Genomic DNA, 17203 nt, shown 5'->3' on the forward strand with positions numbered 1-17203 from the left:
TGGGACGAATTCTGGGACTCGGTGACTGGTACTCTCTGCCTGTAACTTTGTGTCTCTGGGACTAATTCTGGGACTCTGTGTCTGTAACTCTGTGTCTTTGTGAATCTGTGACTGTAACTGTGTATCTGTAACTTTGTGACTCTGGGACTGACTCTGGGACGGCATGACTGTAACTCTGCGTCTTTGTGAATCAGTGACTGTAACTCTGTATCTGTAACTTTATGACTCTGGGACTGTCTGTCTTTGACGGCATGACTGTAACTCTGTGTCTTTGTGAATCAGTGACTGTAACTCTGTATCTGTAACTTATGACTCTGGGACTGTCTCTGGGACGGCATGACTGTAACTCTGTGTCTTTGTGAATCTGGGACTGTAACTTTTTGACAGTGTAACTGTAACCTTGGGACTCGGTGACTGTAACTCTGTGTCTGTGCCTTGGTGATTGTGACACTGTAACTGTGACTGTGTGACTGCAAGTGCAACTGCAACTTTGTCATTCTGTGCTTGCCACAGTGCAATACTGCTATGAAAATCGCCACTACCTCCCCCCATACCTGAAATGTATTGTAATCCTTATGCCATGTTTACTTCAGAATCCTGCCACCTGTACCAGATGACCAACTCTGTCCACAAGAGCTGCTGTGTGTGTGTGTACTATCAGATAGGGATGCAGGACACTCGGTCTAATGTCCTGCTGGAGCTACTCAAACAGGTCATTGGGGAACCAGCATTTGACACACTCCGTACCAAGGAACAGTTAGGTAGAGATTATCCCCCTTAACTGATTGTCATTGCAGGGCTGAAATATAAAAATAACGGCCTCTTCTCTTTTTTTGTTCACCATTTACAATCCTCAAAGTGACCTTACATCATTGGTCTTGGTCTGCTGTACATCCAGTATAAGCACTGAACGTACAAGATTTTCTTCTTCAAGTTAATGAACATATTTTATCATTTTGACAATGTGTTCAGTGTGTCCCATGCTTTCACAACAGCACAGTCATGTCCAGGCTATTTGTGACCACTTCCTGTTGTAGAAAGAATACATAACTCCCTTGTACTTTAACGCTTCAGTCCTTTACTTAAGTACTGCTGACCATTCACTCACTCACCCACTTGCAGGGTATATAGTGTGGACTCGGGTTCGGCGGTGTTACGGAGCTCAGGGGCTGAGGCTGCTGGTGCAGTCTGACAAGTCCACTCCGTTTGTTGACAGTAGGATTGAAGTCTTCCTTCATGCCATGGACGTAAGATATGCTATTATGACCCTTCCTTCATTCCAGATATGTGAGATATGTTATTATGATCCTTCCTTTATTCCATATATGTGAGATATGTTATTATGATCCTTCCTTCATGCCATGGACGTAAGATATGCTATTATGACCCTTCCTTCATTCCAGATATGTGAGATATGCTATTATGATCCTTCCTTCATTCCAGATATGTGAGATATGTTATTATGATCCTTCCTTCATGCCATGGACGTAAGATATGCTATTATGATCCTTCCTTCATTCAATAGATGTGAGATATGCTATTATGATCCAACATTCATTCCATATATGTGAGATATGCTATTATGATCCTTCCTTCATTCAATATATGTGAGATATGCTATTATGATCCTTCCTTCATTCCATAGATGTGAGATATGCTATTATGATCCAACATTCATTCCATATATGTGAGATATGCTATTATGATCCTTCCTTCATTCAATATATGTGAGATATGTTATTATGATCCTTCCTTCATTCCATAGATGTGAGATATGCTATTATGATCCAACATTCATTCCATAGATGTGAGATATGTTATTATGACCCTTCCTTCATTCCATAGATGTGAGATATGTTATTATGATCCTTCTTACATTCGATAGACGTGAGATATGTTATAATGATCCTTCCTTCATTCCATAGATGTAAGATATGCTATTATGACCCTTCATTCCATAGATGTAAGATATGTTATTATGATCCTTCCTTCCATAGATGTAAGATATGCTGTTATGACCCTTCATTCCATAGATGGGAGATATGTTATTATGATCCTTCATTCCATAGATGTAAGATATGTTATTATGATCCTTCCTTCATTCCATAGATGTAAGATATGTTATTATGATCCTTCCTTCATTCCATAGATGTGAGATACGCTATTATGATCCTTCCTTCACTCAATAGATGTGAGATATGCTATTATGACCCTTCATTCCATAGATGTAAGATATGTTATTATGATCCTTCCTTCATTCCATAGATGTAAGATATGCTATTATGACCCTTCATTCCATAGATGTGAGATATGTTATTATGATCCTTCATTCCATAGATGTAAGATATGTTATTATGATCCTTCCTTCATTCCATAGATGTAAGCTATGTGTTTTTCAGACTCGATTATTATCGGCCCACTGTCATATAGCTGGAATATTGCAGAGTGCAGAGTTAAACAACAAAAACACACACTCATGAAAGTGAAATATGCAGTATGTGATCTGTTGTAAACCCGCGTTGTTCCAGACCTACATTCAAGACATGAGTGAGGAGGACTTCAGGAATCATGTGACGGCGCTGTCATCTCGGAGGCTGGAGAAACCGAAAAGGATGAGATCTCAAAACTCTGACTACCTCAGTGAGATTGAAGATCAAGTGTACAACTTTGATAGAGGTTAGACACGGCCCTTGATCAAATCTTACAAAGGCCAACATATTCTTTTACATCTGACATAGGTTGAAAGTTATCACTGTAACCTCATGCTGGTAAGCTCTTGTTACCAGTATGGAGGCTGTGGTATGTCAGGCTTGTATGCTGTTTCCTGAAGACAATAAGTGACCCACCAGGGGAAATAGACCTTAAGGGTGCTAGGATGCAATTGTGCTGTGATGTCATAAAAAAAGACATTTGACATTAACTTACTTCCGTAAAAATCACCATGTGTGTGGACTGTACAAAAATATCTGAATGTTCTGACAATGTCTTTTTGAAAACTCACTTGGGTTTTACTTTTTATCTGAAACAGAGTTATGCCCCTTTTAATGTAAATCGCCGCAGACCCTGCTCTAGGATATCTCACATATCTGGAGAGAATGCTTCTTTGAATCATCAAATCTTTTCATGTATCTTAATATTTGCTCGCGTCATATGTGATTATTGACATATTCCTTTATTTTGACAATAATATATGCATCTGTATCTCAAGTCAGTTTTAAGAAATCTTATATAGAGAAAACAGGCCACAGATTTTATAGAGTAAGGACTCTGAAGTAACGATCAGTAGCAGACAATGTCTATCAGCACTTATTTATCCTCACACTTCAAGATACTGTCAAACTGTCTTGACAGAAGCTAAAGTCATGTGCTACGAAGTTAAATGACACCATTTCCCAACAGTCCTCCTTCTCAAAAGTAGAGTCTCAATAACTCAATGCCCAAATAACATATGTATCTGTTGTTTGCCTGTTGTTATCTAATCTTTGATTACCCTGTGAGTATAAAAGTGAAATGTGTTATGATTTCAAACTATATGAACACTTGAAATGATTTGTTAAGAAAGGAGGTCAGTATATATAGGACCTCTTGACTTGTAGAGTAACTGTTTACTCCTGAAAGATATGTAAACACATCCATGTCAAGGACAAGTAGGTTTAGATGATGAGTTTTCCCACTGAGAATTGAAACTGGAAGATAGGAAAACCTGAAGTAGCGATGTGTTTTCAGTGTAAAGATGACACTGTGTATGACTTGCTCATGCAACTGAAATGTAAGTTGTTATTGATATCAGAGGTGAATTAATATCAACATGTAATTATGAAATGTCATTGCTTATTGGTTCAGTGATGAGGAAAGATTCATGTATGTGATTCAGCATCTCAATGTCTGAAACAACCCAGTCTATATGTAGGAACACTGAAACCACCAAGTCCATATGTAGGAACACTGAAACCACCCAGTCCATATGTAGGAACACTGAAACCACCCAGTGCATATGTAGGAACACTGAAACCAATGAGTCCATATGTAGGAACACTGAAACCACCCAGTCCATATGTAGGAACTCTGAAACCACCCAGTCCATATGTAGGAACACTGAAACCACCCAGTCCATATGTAGGAACACTGAAACCACCCAGTCCATATGTAGGAACATTGAAACCACCCAGTCCATATGTAGGAACACTGAAACCACCCAGTCCATATGTAGGAACACTGAAACCACCCAGTCCATATGTAGGAATACTGAAACCAATCAGTCCATATGTAGGAACAGTGAAACCACCCAGTCCATATGTAGGAACTCTGAAACCACCCAGTCCATATGTAAGAACACTGAAACCACTCAGTCCATATTTAGGAATACTGAAACCACCCAGTCCATATGTAGGAACACTGAAACCAATCAGTCCATATGTAGGAATACTGAAACCACCCAGTTCATATTTAGGAATACTGAAACCACACAGTCCATATTTAGGAATACTGAAACCAATCAGTCCATATTTAGGAATACTAAAACCTCACAGTCCATATTTAGGAACACTGAAACCAATCAGTCCATATGTAGGAACACTGAAACCACCCAGTCCATATGTGGATGCAGAGGGAGATTGCAAGTGTTCTTAACATTTATACTTTTGAATGATTATTTCTTTCAGCTGGTTCACATATTACAGCCCTAAAACTAAATCATTCGGTAATATGTTTTCACTGACAATAAAATAACAATATATTATCTTCAAGAATTGTTTTTCAAAATGCACCCCTCCTTTCCTAGGATCTGTATCAGCACTTGCATCCCTCATCAGTCTGCTCTTACATCAACCATAGGCGACTGAGAAATATACGGAATCATCATCTGGATTTAGTGAGAAGAAATAGGATTGTCCTTTTGACCTCAGTTTTATATAATGGCAACTACAAAAATAGTGTTGTTTCTCATGAGTTTATTGAAATCTGTCTGAGGAGGCAGGTTGGATATTGTTCTATAGTTTAACATCTAGAACTGGCTTCCACAGGTTATAATGAAACTGCATCACAATGCTTTGTGGACCATTGTGACATCATTGGTTACCATGACATTACAATTAAATGACATCGCTTACCTCTCTGTCACTGAAGTTGTAGCTTTACTATTTACAAACTTGTCACTGGTTATTACTGTTTGCAAACAGAAAATGTTGAATGATTTGGGATGATAAATAAAATCTCACCCTCATGTCTTCCATCCTCAAATATGTCAAGACTCCTTGATAAAAGTAAAAATATCCTCGGCAAGCCTCAAATATTTGTAACTCGGAAGACAGTTGGGTGAGATTTTCTGTATATTTCTTCCGTGGTGTACATCTTTAATGGTAAAGACCCGTGAAGATTCCGGGGTAGAATAGGTCTTCAGCAACGCATGCTTGCTGTAAAAGGTGACTATGCTTGTCGTAAAAGGCGACTAACGGGATTGGGTGGTCAGGCTCGCTGACTTGGTTGATGCATGTCATCGATCCCAATTGCGTTGATCGATGCTCATGATATTAATCACTGGATTGTCTGGTCCAGACTCGATTTGTTACGGACCGCTGTCATATAGCTAGAATATTGCTGAGTGTGGCGCTAAACAACAAACCAACCAACCAACTTTAATGGTAAACTTTGCTCTATACCTCATGACCTTTTACCATGCCTCCTGTAACTGTAGGAAGAGACAGACCTGATGTGACAGCCTTTGAATTTGGAATCCAGTGCAAAAATGAAATTTAAGCTGAACAGTACTTGACAGTTAAAACAGGGTGGGTGCAATTTAATGGGCAGGCTGTTTATGAGAAATAAGAAATTCATTTCAACAAGCCTTATGTTTGTCACATGTCGTTGACTGAAAAAATGAAAAACATGTTTTTTCAGTGAGTTAATTTTCCACACTATATTATGTGTGATTACAGTTTTTATTTTCTCCCTGTTGTCTGTTGCTAGGCAACCAATAAAAATTGTTTGAGTCAGGGACTGTATTTCTCACATTTTTATCTGACTGATATGAGTAATGTCTGTGTCGAGTAGTCCCCCATGCAGAGTCTTGGACACAGCGTGTGGTGCTTACACATATTGTCCTGAGATAAAGTGTTGTAAGAGGTAAACATAATTCTATAAGGGGAACCCCCCATGTCTCTTAATTTCAAGAGCTGAGAATGAGATGAGTATGGGCTGATGGAGCTGAGGAGTGGAATGGAATGGGGGTTGGAGTTTTTGTAAAATATATGCTCTGAATAGGTAGTACCCCATGCCTGTCTTTCCATGTTGATTCTGGGTCAGAACAGGTCCCCAGTACCCCATGTCTGTCTCTCCATGTTGATTCTGAGTCAGAGCATGTCCCCAGTACCCCATGTCTGTCTCTTCATGTTGATTCTGGGTCAGAGCATGTCCCAAGTACCCCATGTCTGTCTCTCCATGTTGATTCTGGGTCAGAACAGGTCTCCAGTACCCCATGTCTGTCTCTCCATGTTGATTCTGGGTCAGGGCAGGTCCCTAGTACCCAATGTCTGTCTCTTCATGTTGATTCTGGGTCAGAGCATGTCCCAAGTACCCCATGTCTGTCTCTCCATGTTGATTCTGGGTCAGAACAGGTCTCCAGTACCCCATGTCTGTCTCTCCATGTTGATTCTGGGTCAGGGCAGGTCCCTAGTACCCAGTGTCTGTCTCTCCATGTTGATTCTGGGTCAGAGCATGTCCCCAGTACCCCATGTCTGTCTCTTCATGTTGATTCTGGGTCAGGGCAGGTCCTCAGTACCCCATGTCTGTCTCTCCATGTTGATTCTGGGTCAGAGCATGTCCCCAGTACCCCATGTCTGTCTCTCCATGTTGATTCTGGGTCAGAACAGGTCTCCAGTACCCCATGTCTGTCTCTCCATGTTGATTCTGGGTCAGGGCAGGTCCCCAGTACCCCATGTCTGTCTCTTCATGTTGATTCTGGGTCAGAGCATGTCCCCAGTACCCCATGTCTGTCTCTTCATGTTGATTCTGGGTCAGAGCATGTCCCCAATACCCCATGTCTGTCTCTTCATGTTGATTCTGGGTCAGAGCATGTCCCCAGTACCCCATGTCTGTCTCTCCATGTTGATTCTGGGTCAGGGCAGGTCCTCAGTACCCCATGTCTGTCTCTCCATGTTGATTCTGGGTCAGAGCATGTCCCCAGTACCCCATGTCTGTCTCTCCATGTTGATTCTGGGTCAGAACAGGTCTCCAGTACCCCATGTCTGTCTCTCCATGTTGATTCTGGGTCAGGGCAGGTCCCCAGTACCCCATGTCTGTCTCTTCATGTTGATTCTGGGTCAGAGCATGTCCCCAGTACCCCATGTCTGTCTCTTCATGTTGATTCTGGGTCAGAGCATGTCCCCAGTACCCCATGTCTGTCTCTTCATGTTGATTCTGGGTCAGAGCATGTCCTCAGTACCCCATGTCTGTCTCTCCATGTTGATTCTGGGTCAGAGCATGTCCCCAGTACCCCATGTCTGTCTCTTCATGTTGATTCTGGGTCAGGGCAGGTCCTCAGTACCCCATGTCTGTCTCTCCATGTTGATTCTGGGTCAGAGCATGTCCCCAGTACCCCATGTCTGTCTCTACATGTTGATCCTGGGTCATTCTGAGATTTGCCCTGATGATATGCATTGTTGTTCATGCATTCAACCTCTGGTTTCCCTGGTAGAAGTTTGATTGATCATTTGCACGCTGCTGAGATATTGATGTAGTATTTTTGACTGTGTAGTGAAGCAACATTCACACAATCACTTACAATCAAATACAAGGTAGTACACACATGTCTGCTGACGTTGTATAGGTACAAGTGTGTTGTTCCACATTGTTCCTTCTCACTAAATCCAGATAATGATTCCGTATATTTCCCAGTTGCCTATGGTTGATGTAAGAGCAGACTGATGAGGGATGCAAGTGCTGATACAGATCCTAGGAAAGGAGGGGTGCATTTTGAAAAACAATTCTTGAAGATAATATATTGTTATTTTATTGTCAGTGAAAACATAATTACCGAATGATTTAGTCTTAGGGCTGTAATATGTGAACCAGCTGAAAGAAATAATCATTCAAAAGTGTTCCTACATATGGACTGGGTGGTTTCAGTGTTCCTACATATGGACTGATTGGTTTCAATGTTCCTACATATGGACTGAGTGGTTTCAGTGTTCCTACATATGGACTGGGTGGTTTCAGTGTTCCTACATATGGACTGGGTGGTTTCAGTGTTCCTACATATGGACTGATTGGTTTCAATGTTCCTACATATGGACTGAGTGGTTTCAGTGTTCCTACATATGGACTGGGTGGTTTCAGTGTTCCTACATATGGACTGGGTGGTTTCAGTGTTCCTACATATGGACTGGGTAGTTTCAGTGTTCCTACATATGGACTGGGTGGTTTCAGTGTTCCTAAATATGGACTGTGTGGTTTCAGTATTCCTAAATATGAACTGGGTGGTTTCAGTATTCCTACATATGGACTGATTGGTTTCAGTGTTCCTACATATGGACTGGGTGGTTTCAGTGTTCCTAAATATGGACTGTGTGGTTTCAGTATTCCTAAATATGAACTGGGTGGTTTCAGTATTCCTACATATGGACTGATTGGTTTCAGTGTTCCTACATATGGACTGGGTGGTTTCAGTATTCCTAAATATGGACTGAGTGGTTTCAGTGTTCTTACATATGGACTGGGTGGTTTCAATGTTCCTACATATGGACTGAGTGGTTTCACTGTTCCTACATATGGACTGATTGGTTTCAGTATTCCTACATATGGACTGAGTGGTTTCACTGTTCCTACATATGGACTGGGTGGTTTCAGTGTTCCTACATATGGACTGGGTGGTTTCAATGTTCCTACATATGGACTGAGTGGTTTTAGTGTTCCTACATATGGACTGATTGGTTTCAGTATTCCTACATATGGACTGAGTGGTTTCACTGTTCCTACATATGGACTGGGTGGTTTCAGTGTTCCTACATATGGACTGGGTGGTTTCAGTGTTCCTACATATGGACTGATTGGTTTCAGTGTTCCTACATATAGAATGGGTGGTTTCAGTGTTCTTACATATGGACTGGGTGGTTTCAGTGTTCCTACATATGGACTGGGTGGTTTCAGTATTCCTACATATGGACTGGGTGGTTTCAGTGTTCTTACATATGGACTGGGTGGTTTCAGTGTTCTTACATATGGACTGGGTGGTTTCAGTGTTCCTACATATGGACTGGGTGGTTTCAGTGTTCCTACATATGGACTGGGTGGTTTCAGTATTCCTACATATGGACTGGGTGGTTTCAGTGTTCCTACATATGGATTGGGTGGTTTCAGTGTTCCTACATATGGACTGGGTGGTTTCAGTGTTCCTACATATGGACTGAGTGGTTTCAGTATTCCTACATATGGACTGATTGGTTTCAGTGTTCCTACATATGGACTGGGTGGTTTCAGTGTTCCTACATATAGACTGGGTAGTTTCAGTGTTCCTACATATGGACTGTGTGGTTTAAGTGTTCCTACATATGGACTGGGTGGTTTCAGTGTTCCTACATATGGACTGATTGGTTTCAGTGTTCCTACACATGGACTGGGTGGTTTCAGTGTTCCCACATTTGGATTGGGTGGTTTCAGTGTTCCTACATATGGACTGATTGGTTTCAGTGTTCTTACATATGGACTGGGTGGTTTCAGTGTTCTTACATATGGACTGGGTGGTTTCAGTGTTCCTACATATGGACTGGGTGGTTTCAGTGTTCCTACATATAGACTGGGTGGTTTCAGTGTTCCTACATATGGACTGGGTGGTTTTAGTGTCCTTACATATGGAACACTGAAACAGCCAATCCACCAACTAGTTTCACTACAGAATTCTCCAAATTCTGGCTGAGATCGTCTGTACATTGTTGGATTTCAGACCTTTCTTAGTGACTCTATAGCTCCTTCAACATATTTCTGATGGAATCAAACACAACTTAAACTGTCACTTTGCTTCCCTCTTGATTCATATTCTTTTGTTACAGATGTTTTTTTATCTGTCTGGCATGGTTTCAGATAATATTGAGGTGGCTCATCTGAGAACCCTGACAAAGAGTGACCTCTATGCATTCTTCAAGGTGAGTTGACATAGGAACTGCCCAGACCATTCAAACTCATACAGCGTGCAATGTCTTACCATTCATCATACCTTTGAAATTGTATGACATGTTCTATGTTTTTGAAACATAATTACTTGATGTATGTGTAAATCCTTCTGTTTAAAACATATGCCTGTCAACTAATATCATTTTCTATTCTGGTATTCTCCTTCAGATGTCAGAGGTATGTCTCATGTTGTCACTTCTGACATGGAATGTTTGAGTGAAAGAGCTTTGAGTACAACCATATCACAGATGTATTATTGTAAGATCCTTTGGGGAAACAGTTCAGAATAGTTGCCCACCACTCTATTGTTTGTCATAAGAGGCTGTTAAATTGGATCAGGTTGACAGGCTTGTTTGCTGTCTTGATTGAAATTCATCTTACCCCGATCAACCACAAGACTCAGTTACTTACAGGCATTTGCTGTGCGGAGGTTGCATCCCTTGAGAATGCCAGGAACCTATGATAGTTGGTTCGAATCAAAGGTTCACCCTGATTATGTTTCGAGGTTGTCAGTACCAGACCCATGCTCGTGGGTTTCACAAAATTGGCAAACGTCTGAGACCTGCATCACTTCAGGTTTTCACATTAAGTTAACACACTTTATATGACTGGAATACTGTTAAAAGTTGTGTTAAACCAAATTCACTCCCTCGCTCACATACATGTTGATTAGATATGTTGTAAATGCTGCTGACTGCTGTGCACTATGCTTGTTGTTGGAGAGGCGGTGGGAGACACGTGAAGATTCCGGGGTAGAATAGGTCTTCAGCAACCCATGCTTGCCGTAAAAGGTGGCTGTGCTTGTCGTAAAAGGCAACTAACGGGATCGGGTGGTCATACTCGCTGACTTGGTTGATGCATGTCATCAATCCCAATTGCGTGGATCGATGCTCATGATATTATTCACTGGATTGTCTGGTCCAGACTTGATTATTTACAGACAGCCGTCATATAAGTGGAATATTGCTGAGTGCGGCGTTAAACATAAAACCAACCAACTAAGAGGCGGTGGGGTTGCCTAGTGGTTAAAGCGTTTGCTCGTCACGCCAAAGTCCCAGGTTGGATTCCCAACATGGGTACAATGTGTGAAGCCCATTTCTGGTGTTCACCGCTGGATATTGCTGTAATATTGCTAAAAGCAGTGCAAAACCATACTCACTCACTCACTCACTTGTTGCTGGGAGGGCTGACTTTCCCAATGTAGCCTACCACAGTTTGGTCCACACACTGAGTTGCATGCTGGATGTTGTTACAGGAGCATATAGCCTACACTGCCCCACACCGGAGGAAGGTGTCTGTGCATGTGATATCCACCGCCGAGCGGGACTCCACAGACTGTGTCCACAACATGGAGGTGGAGAGCAGCACTCCAGATCTCCAGGTAAACAAGTGTGGATACCAGCTGTACTTTGGCACCCTCTAGCCTGTACTCTGACCCAAAATATGTCCCCAGTGTCCTGTCCTTTAGAGCAGACTACACAGTGGATTGAGTGATTACAAACCACTGTCCATGCCCTTGGTCTGACTGGAGTACCAGCAGTAGAAACTAACCGTTTTATTTCACTTGTCCTTATAATGGTCACATATAGCAAAACCCTTAAAAATGGCAAATTTCTACTGGTCCTTATGATACCTTAACTATTGGGCATTTTGGCAAGGACAATAGGACTAGTGCCAATTTCTAGCACTGTGTACTCACAGCTGATATAGCTGTAATAGTGCAGACTGACTTAAACATCATTCACTCCGTCTTGTCACAGTTTTGATCAAATCTATCTATCTCCAGAATGCATCAGGTTTCAAACTAACAGTGGTGTGTTACTGATTTAAATATCAAAAGATGACCTTGATTCTAATCGTAGTTGTTAGGCTAATATTATTGTATTTGCTAAACATGCAGGGCAACCATTTTCTGGTGCCCATGTTTTGGTAGAAATTCTTGAAGACAGGGTCTCAAGACATCATTATTGACTTGATCAACTACTGGTTTCTTTACCACAAACCAAATTTTGTACACAATATAGAAAGGGTATATGCATTCAGTAAAACAATAAACACTTTGGTCTGGCCTCAGAAAAATCCGTTGAAATTGAAGACATAGAGATTGAATATTTTGTAACCATATTTTTTTGTTGACTTTGCCTACACTTTTCTTGCTGCAGCCTATCATTGTGGAGAATGTCTCCAACTTCAAGAAGACGTTGGCTGTGTATCCCCGGTTCAAACCAGCCCTGGACGTAACCATCCCAACCAACCACAACCTCTCTATTACTTCCTAACACACGAGTCGCAGATCATCAGGTTATTTCAGGGCAGGATTTGGTTTTGATTTTAATTTATTGGGCATTTTTAACTGCCCCTTTTGGTGGAACATACTGCTATGACCATGTTGCCTCGGTCTTTGCTGAGTGCAAAGATAAAAATACTTATTATGACCTTATTCCAGAAAGCCATCATAGGACTATGACTGTAACTCACACATGTCTTGCTGACACCATCCAGGGCCCACTTGCACAAAGCGATCTTAGCGCTAAGACTATTGTAAGCCTATGTTAAAGTATGGAAGTTACAATCATCTTAGCACTAAGATCGCTTTGTGCAAGTGGGCCCAGGAGTCACCACACAAAGTTGTTTCCACAAGAGGATTGTAACTACCACACTATAACATAGATTTACAATTGTAGCACTTAGGTCATTGGTGGAACATCCTCAGGGCCCGTTCCACAAAGCATCTGTAATGTTGAGACGATCGTAACTCCCCTACTGTAACGTAGGTTTACAACAATTGTAGCACTTCGGTCATTGGTGGAACATCCTCGGGGCCCTTTCCACAAAGCATCCGTAATGTTGAGACGATCGTAACTCCCCTACTGTAACGTAGGTTTACAACAATTGTAGCACTTCGGTCATTGGTGGAACATCCTCGGGGCCCTTTCCACAAAGCATCCGTAATGTTGAGACGATCGTAACTCCCATACTTTAACGTAGGTTTACAACAATTGTAGCACTTCGGTCATTGGTGGAACATCCTCGGGGCCCTTTCCACAAAGCATCCGTAATGTTGAGACGATCGTAACTCCCATACTGTAACGTAGGTTTACAACAATTGTAGCACTTCGGTCATTGGTGGAACATCCTCGGGGCCCTTTCCACAAAGCATCCGTAATGTTGAGACGATCGTAACTCCCCTACTGTAACGTAGGTTTACAACAATTGTAGCACTTCGGTCATTGGTGGAACATCCTCGGGGCCCTTTCCACAAAGCATCCGTAATGTTGAGACGATCGTAACTCCCCTACTGTAACGTAGGTTTACAACAATTGTAGCACTTCGGTCATTGGTGGAACATCCTCGGGGCCCTTTCCACAAAGCATCCGTAATGTTGAGATGATCGTAACTCCCATACTTTAACGTAGGTTTACAACAATTGTAGCACTTCGGTCATTGGTGGAACATCCTCGGGGCCCTTTCCACAAAGCATCCGTAATGTTGAGACGATCGTAACTCCCCTACTGTAACGTAGGTTTACAACAATTGTAGCACTTCGGTCATTGGTGGAACATCCTCGGGGCCTGTTCCACAAAGCATTTGTAATGTTGAGACGATCGTAACTCCCATACTTTAACGTAGGTTTACAACAATTGTAGCACTTCGGTCATTGGTGGAACATCCTCGGGGCCCTTTCCACAAAGCATCCGTAATGTTGAGACGATCGTAACTCCCCTACTGTAACGTAGGTTTACAACAATTGTAGCACTTCGGTCATTGGTGGAACATCCTCGGGGCCTGTTCCACAAAGCATTTGTAATGTTGAGACGATCGTAACTCCCATACTGTAACGTAGGTTTACAACAATTGTAGCACTTCGGTCATTGTTGGAGCAACCTTAGGCACCCTTCCACAAAGCCGGTTGTAGTGGTGAGAAGATCGTAACTCCCATACTTTAATGTAGGCTTACAACAGTCATAGTGTTACGAGTGCTTAGTGGAACAGGGTCCAGTGCCTGGGCACCATCTTGAGAAGTCATTACTGTAGAGACATAGGCTTTGACTCATCTTTCACCACACCCAGTTGTTGCTGGTCTGAGTTGTATCATAGAATTATTTTGGGGTCCTTCTGGGGTTATTGCCCACCCCAACAAATGTCAAATTTCCTGGCTGCACTATGGTAATAATATAACCACGGTTGTAGAATGATGAACATTTAGCTGTATAAACACTGTGATGTTCAGATGATATTCTGAAAAAAAACACCTATAAAAAGTCATGATTGATATGTTTTTGGATGAAGTTTGGATTATGTGTATGTTTTTATTTGTCAAGTTTGTTATCAAGAAGCAACGAAGTGTAACTTCTTTTTTATCCTGATGAGTGCTGATAGTGATCATGTGTGGTGTGTGGTGTTCCTATCTGCCATTGTATACTGATGGCAACGCAATTATTTTTAACCATATGAATGTATGTGTTACCTCATCACCAATCCTTCATATTCTTTGGGGTGTTCTCATGGACTAAGTTGACGGAATCTGTGTAGAAAGTTGTGTCCCTTAGCTATTACCAGGATCTGCTGGTTGTGAGTTTGAATCCTGGATGCACATGCTGTGGTCAGTGATTGAGCATGTCTTTCTCAAAGTATCATAAGATATGGAAGTCAGACCTGAGTGCACCCTTTCCCCATGTATTGTGATGGTTGTTAGATGATACGGTGTGGAGAAAGGGTGTGGTCAGTCTTCTCACATAGCTCGATAATACCTCAATCAGGAACCTTATTGCATTTTGTAAGTTTATTTAGAAAGTGGTAATTTTATCAACGTAAATTGCACACTAGACTAGTTTCACAATCATAGCAATCAGGGAACTCGGGTATTCCGAGTGGGTGGGTCCTGAGTAGGACCCGGGTACCCACAGGACTACCCGGACCCGTGGTTAGTCACGTGATATTTTGTTTGATGATAAAAACTCACTATAGCTCAGTGGTTACACCACAAGTCGCTAATGTTCGCATTTCTTTCTGACGATGCACACATTCCTTTTGACTTGTATATGGCTGAGTAAAGATAAAGCTTCAGTCAACTTCAGTGTACTGATCGTTTGATACATGTATCTAAATAGACTTGGCTAGGGCTGCGACAAAAAAATTCCCAATCTGCCATTTTGTTCCCAACTCTTGAGACCTGCAGTGGGTACCCGGGTAGGGCCAGGTAATAGGGGATCGGGTACCCGGGTAGTAAAGTTGGACTCGTCCCACCCCTAACTGTAAGCATGGGAATTACAGCAGTCACAGTGCTACGATTGCTACAAAACTGGGCCTTGGACATGATGCAAGCATGGATATTATGTATTTGGGATGGGTGTGAGTTTGAGTGTCTAGCTTTTTTGTCCCAGATATAGAATCAGGGAACCATGTATAAAGTTAACAGAACTGATTCAGGAAATGTTTACATTTTAGAAATTTTAGGTCAACAGACCATAAACAAAGTAAAAATACACCTGCCTAAACAAGCACTTACACTTGTGCAGTAGGGAGCTGTATGATGCTGCTACAGTCTGCAGGAAACACTAGCAGATGTAAGTGTAACAGTAAAATCTAACCATTGTTAGTTAGACACAGATTGTTGATTGGACGTGTTGTTGGTGAATTTAAGGTCCATCTATGACCTTTGATATTATGAAACTGTGTCCACATGATTGATTTTATGAATTTTCTTCTTGTATAAAGTAACACACCACTATCTACTGGGTACTGTGACTTTTCCATGGCATTAACTACTGTGATAATCTGCGATGAAGGACCCTGACAGAATCCACTGATGGAAACCATATTCCTGGCAGCATGCTCTGACCAAATTAATGGTGTAGTTCAAGAACCGTGTAGCCACTGATTTTTTATGATTATAAACAAATATATATTCAAGAAACTCTATATTGTGAAACCTGTTTATTCTGACCACTTCGGAATTGAATTCCCACTGAATTGTCTGGATTGGACTAAATTGGATTGGAGAGAACTATCTGGATTGGACCAATGTGCTTTTGTATAATAGGATACTGAAATATTTCATACTTGCTGCATATATCTATTATAAATAATCACATTGATGAATCAATAAATAATAGGAATACCTTTGTGAAAATTGAGTAGAACCTAGTGACATACTGACATTCTCAACTGTACTTCTTGTAAAAACAAAGATTCCAGACTAGGTGTGATGTCTCACTTATATTGTTAACTGTTTTATTGGATATTGTATGTCTGCGCATGTGGCAGATTGAAACATGGGTTTACTGATCCTATGCCAGTGAACAGGGTCGTCCTAGAAGTTCCTACTCAACAGTGGCCACAGATGGTATAGACTTGCTGGTTGATACTCACTGAGGGGCCGAGCTGCTGATTTTATCATATACTTTCATGTCATCGGAACAAAACCTTGTTATTAATTATATTTTTACATTTCAATAAAGTTTTAGGAAACCGGATTTTATTGTTGTTTTTACAAATTATGATTTATAGGAGAGGTAGAGGTGAGATGTTGTCGTTTGTCATGGATCCTTTACCCCCCACACTTCCCCATGGGTGAAAAGTGGACTGTATGGGGATGTTATTGTAAAAACTCTTCTCTGAGGTTTTGGTTGATAGTGTGAAACCCCAAGCTCAAAACCTCGAGCTTGAGGTTAAACGTTTTCAACCAAACCCTCAGAGTAGTGTTTTAACTAACTTATGAACCATCTAAATGCAAGAAATGCCATAAAGAATAAGGAAACATATTACAGTGAGGATACCTTACAGTGAGACAATACAATAGTCGTTGTATAAACCAGTGCCAGCTAGCCAGAAGACCAGGTGACAGACTGAAGTTAGTCACTTGTAAGATTGGACACGGTTTCATCACCTGCCCCGGTGACGCAGTGGGAATACAGTTAGTGTCATGGTATGTGAAGAGGCAGGTTTGATTGACGTCATGGAATTTTCATGTGAAAAAAGTGTGACTTTTAGCCAGACAAAAATTAACATTTAATGGATGCATATTGAAAGGTTGTTCACC

At 41.4% G+C, this 17203-nt stretch overlaps 1 protein-coding gene across 1 annotated transcript in view; it reads left to right on the forward strand.

Moving 5' to 3' along the window:
* Positions 1–16637, forward strand: part of LOC124143872 (insulin-degrading enzyme-like) — a 42396-nt gene extending 25759 nt beyond the window's left edge. Inside the window, exons 24-29 of the mRNA XM_046513020.2 lie at positions 594–761; positions 1123–1247; positions 2529–2676; positions 10072–10133; positions 11417–11542; positions 12324–16637. Of these exons, the coding sequence (XP_046368976.2) occupies positions 594–761; positions 1123–1247; positions 2529–2676; positions 10072–10133; positions 11417–11542; positions 12324–12440 (746 nt within the window). The 3' untranslated portion in view covers positions 12441–16637. The remainder of the gene's footprint in view (positions 1–593; positions 762–1122; positions 1248–2528; positions 2677–10071; positions 10134–11416; positions 11543–12323) is intronic.
* The last annotated feature ends 566 nt before the right edge of the window (positions 16638–17203 follow it).

This window comes from Haliotis rufescens, unplaced genomic scaffold (genome assembly GCF_023055435.1).
Source record: "Haliotis rufescens isolate VD_foot unplaced genomic scaffold, xgHalRufe1.0.p SCAF_12, whole genome shotgun sequence".
NCBI lineage: Eukaryota > Metazoa > Mollusca > Gastropoda > Lepetellida > Haliotidae > Haliotis > Haliotis rufescens.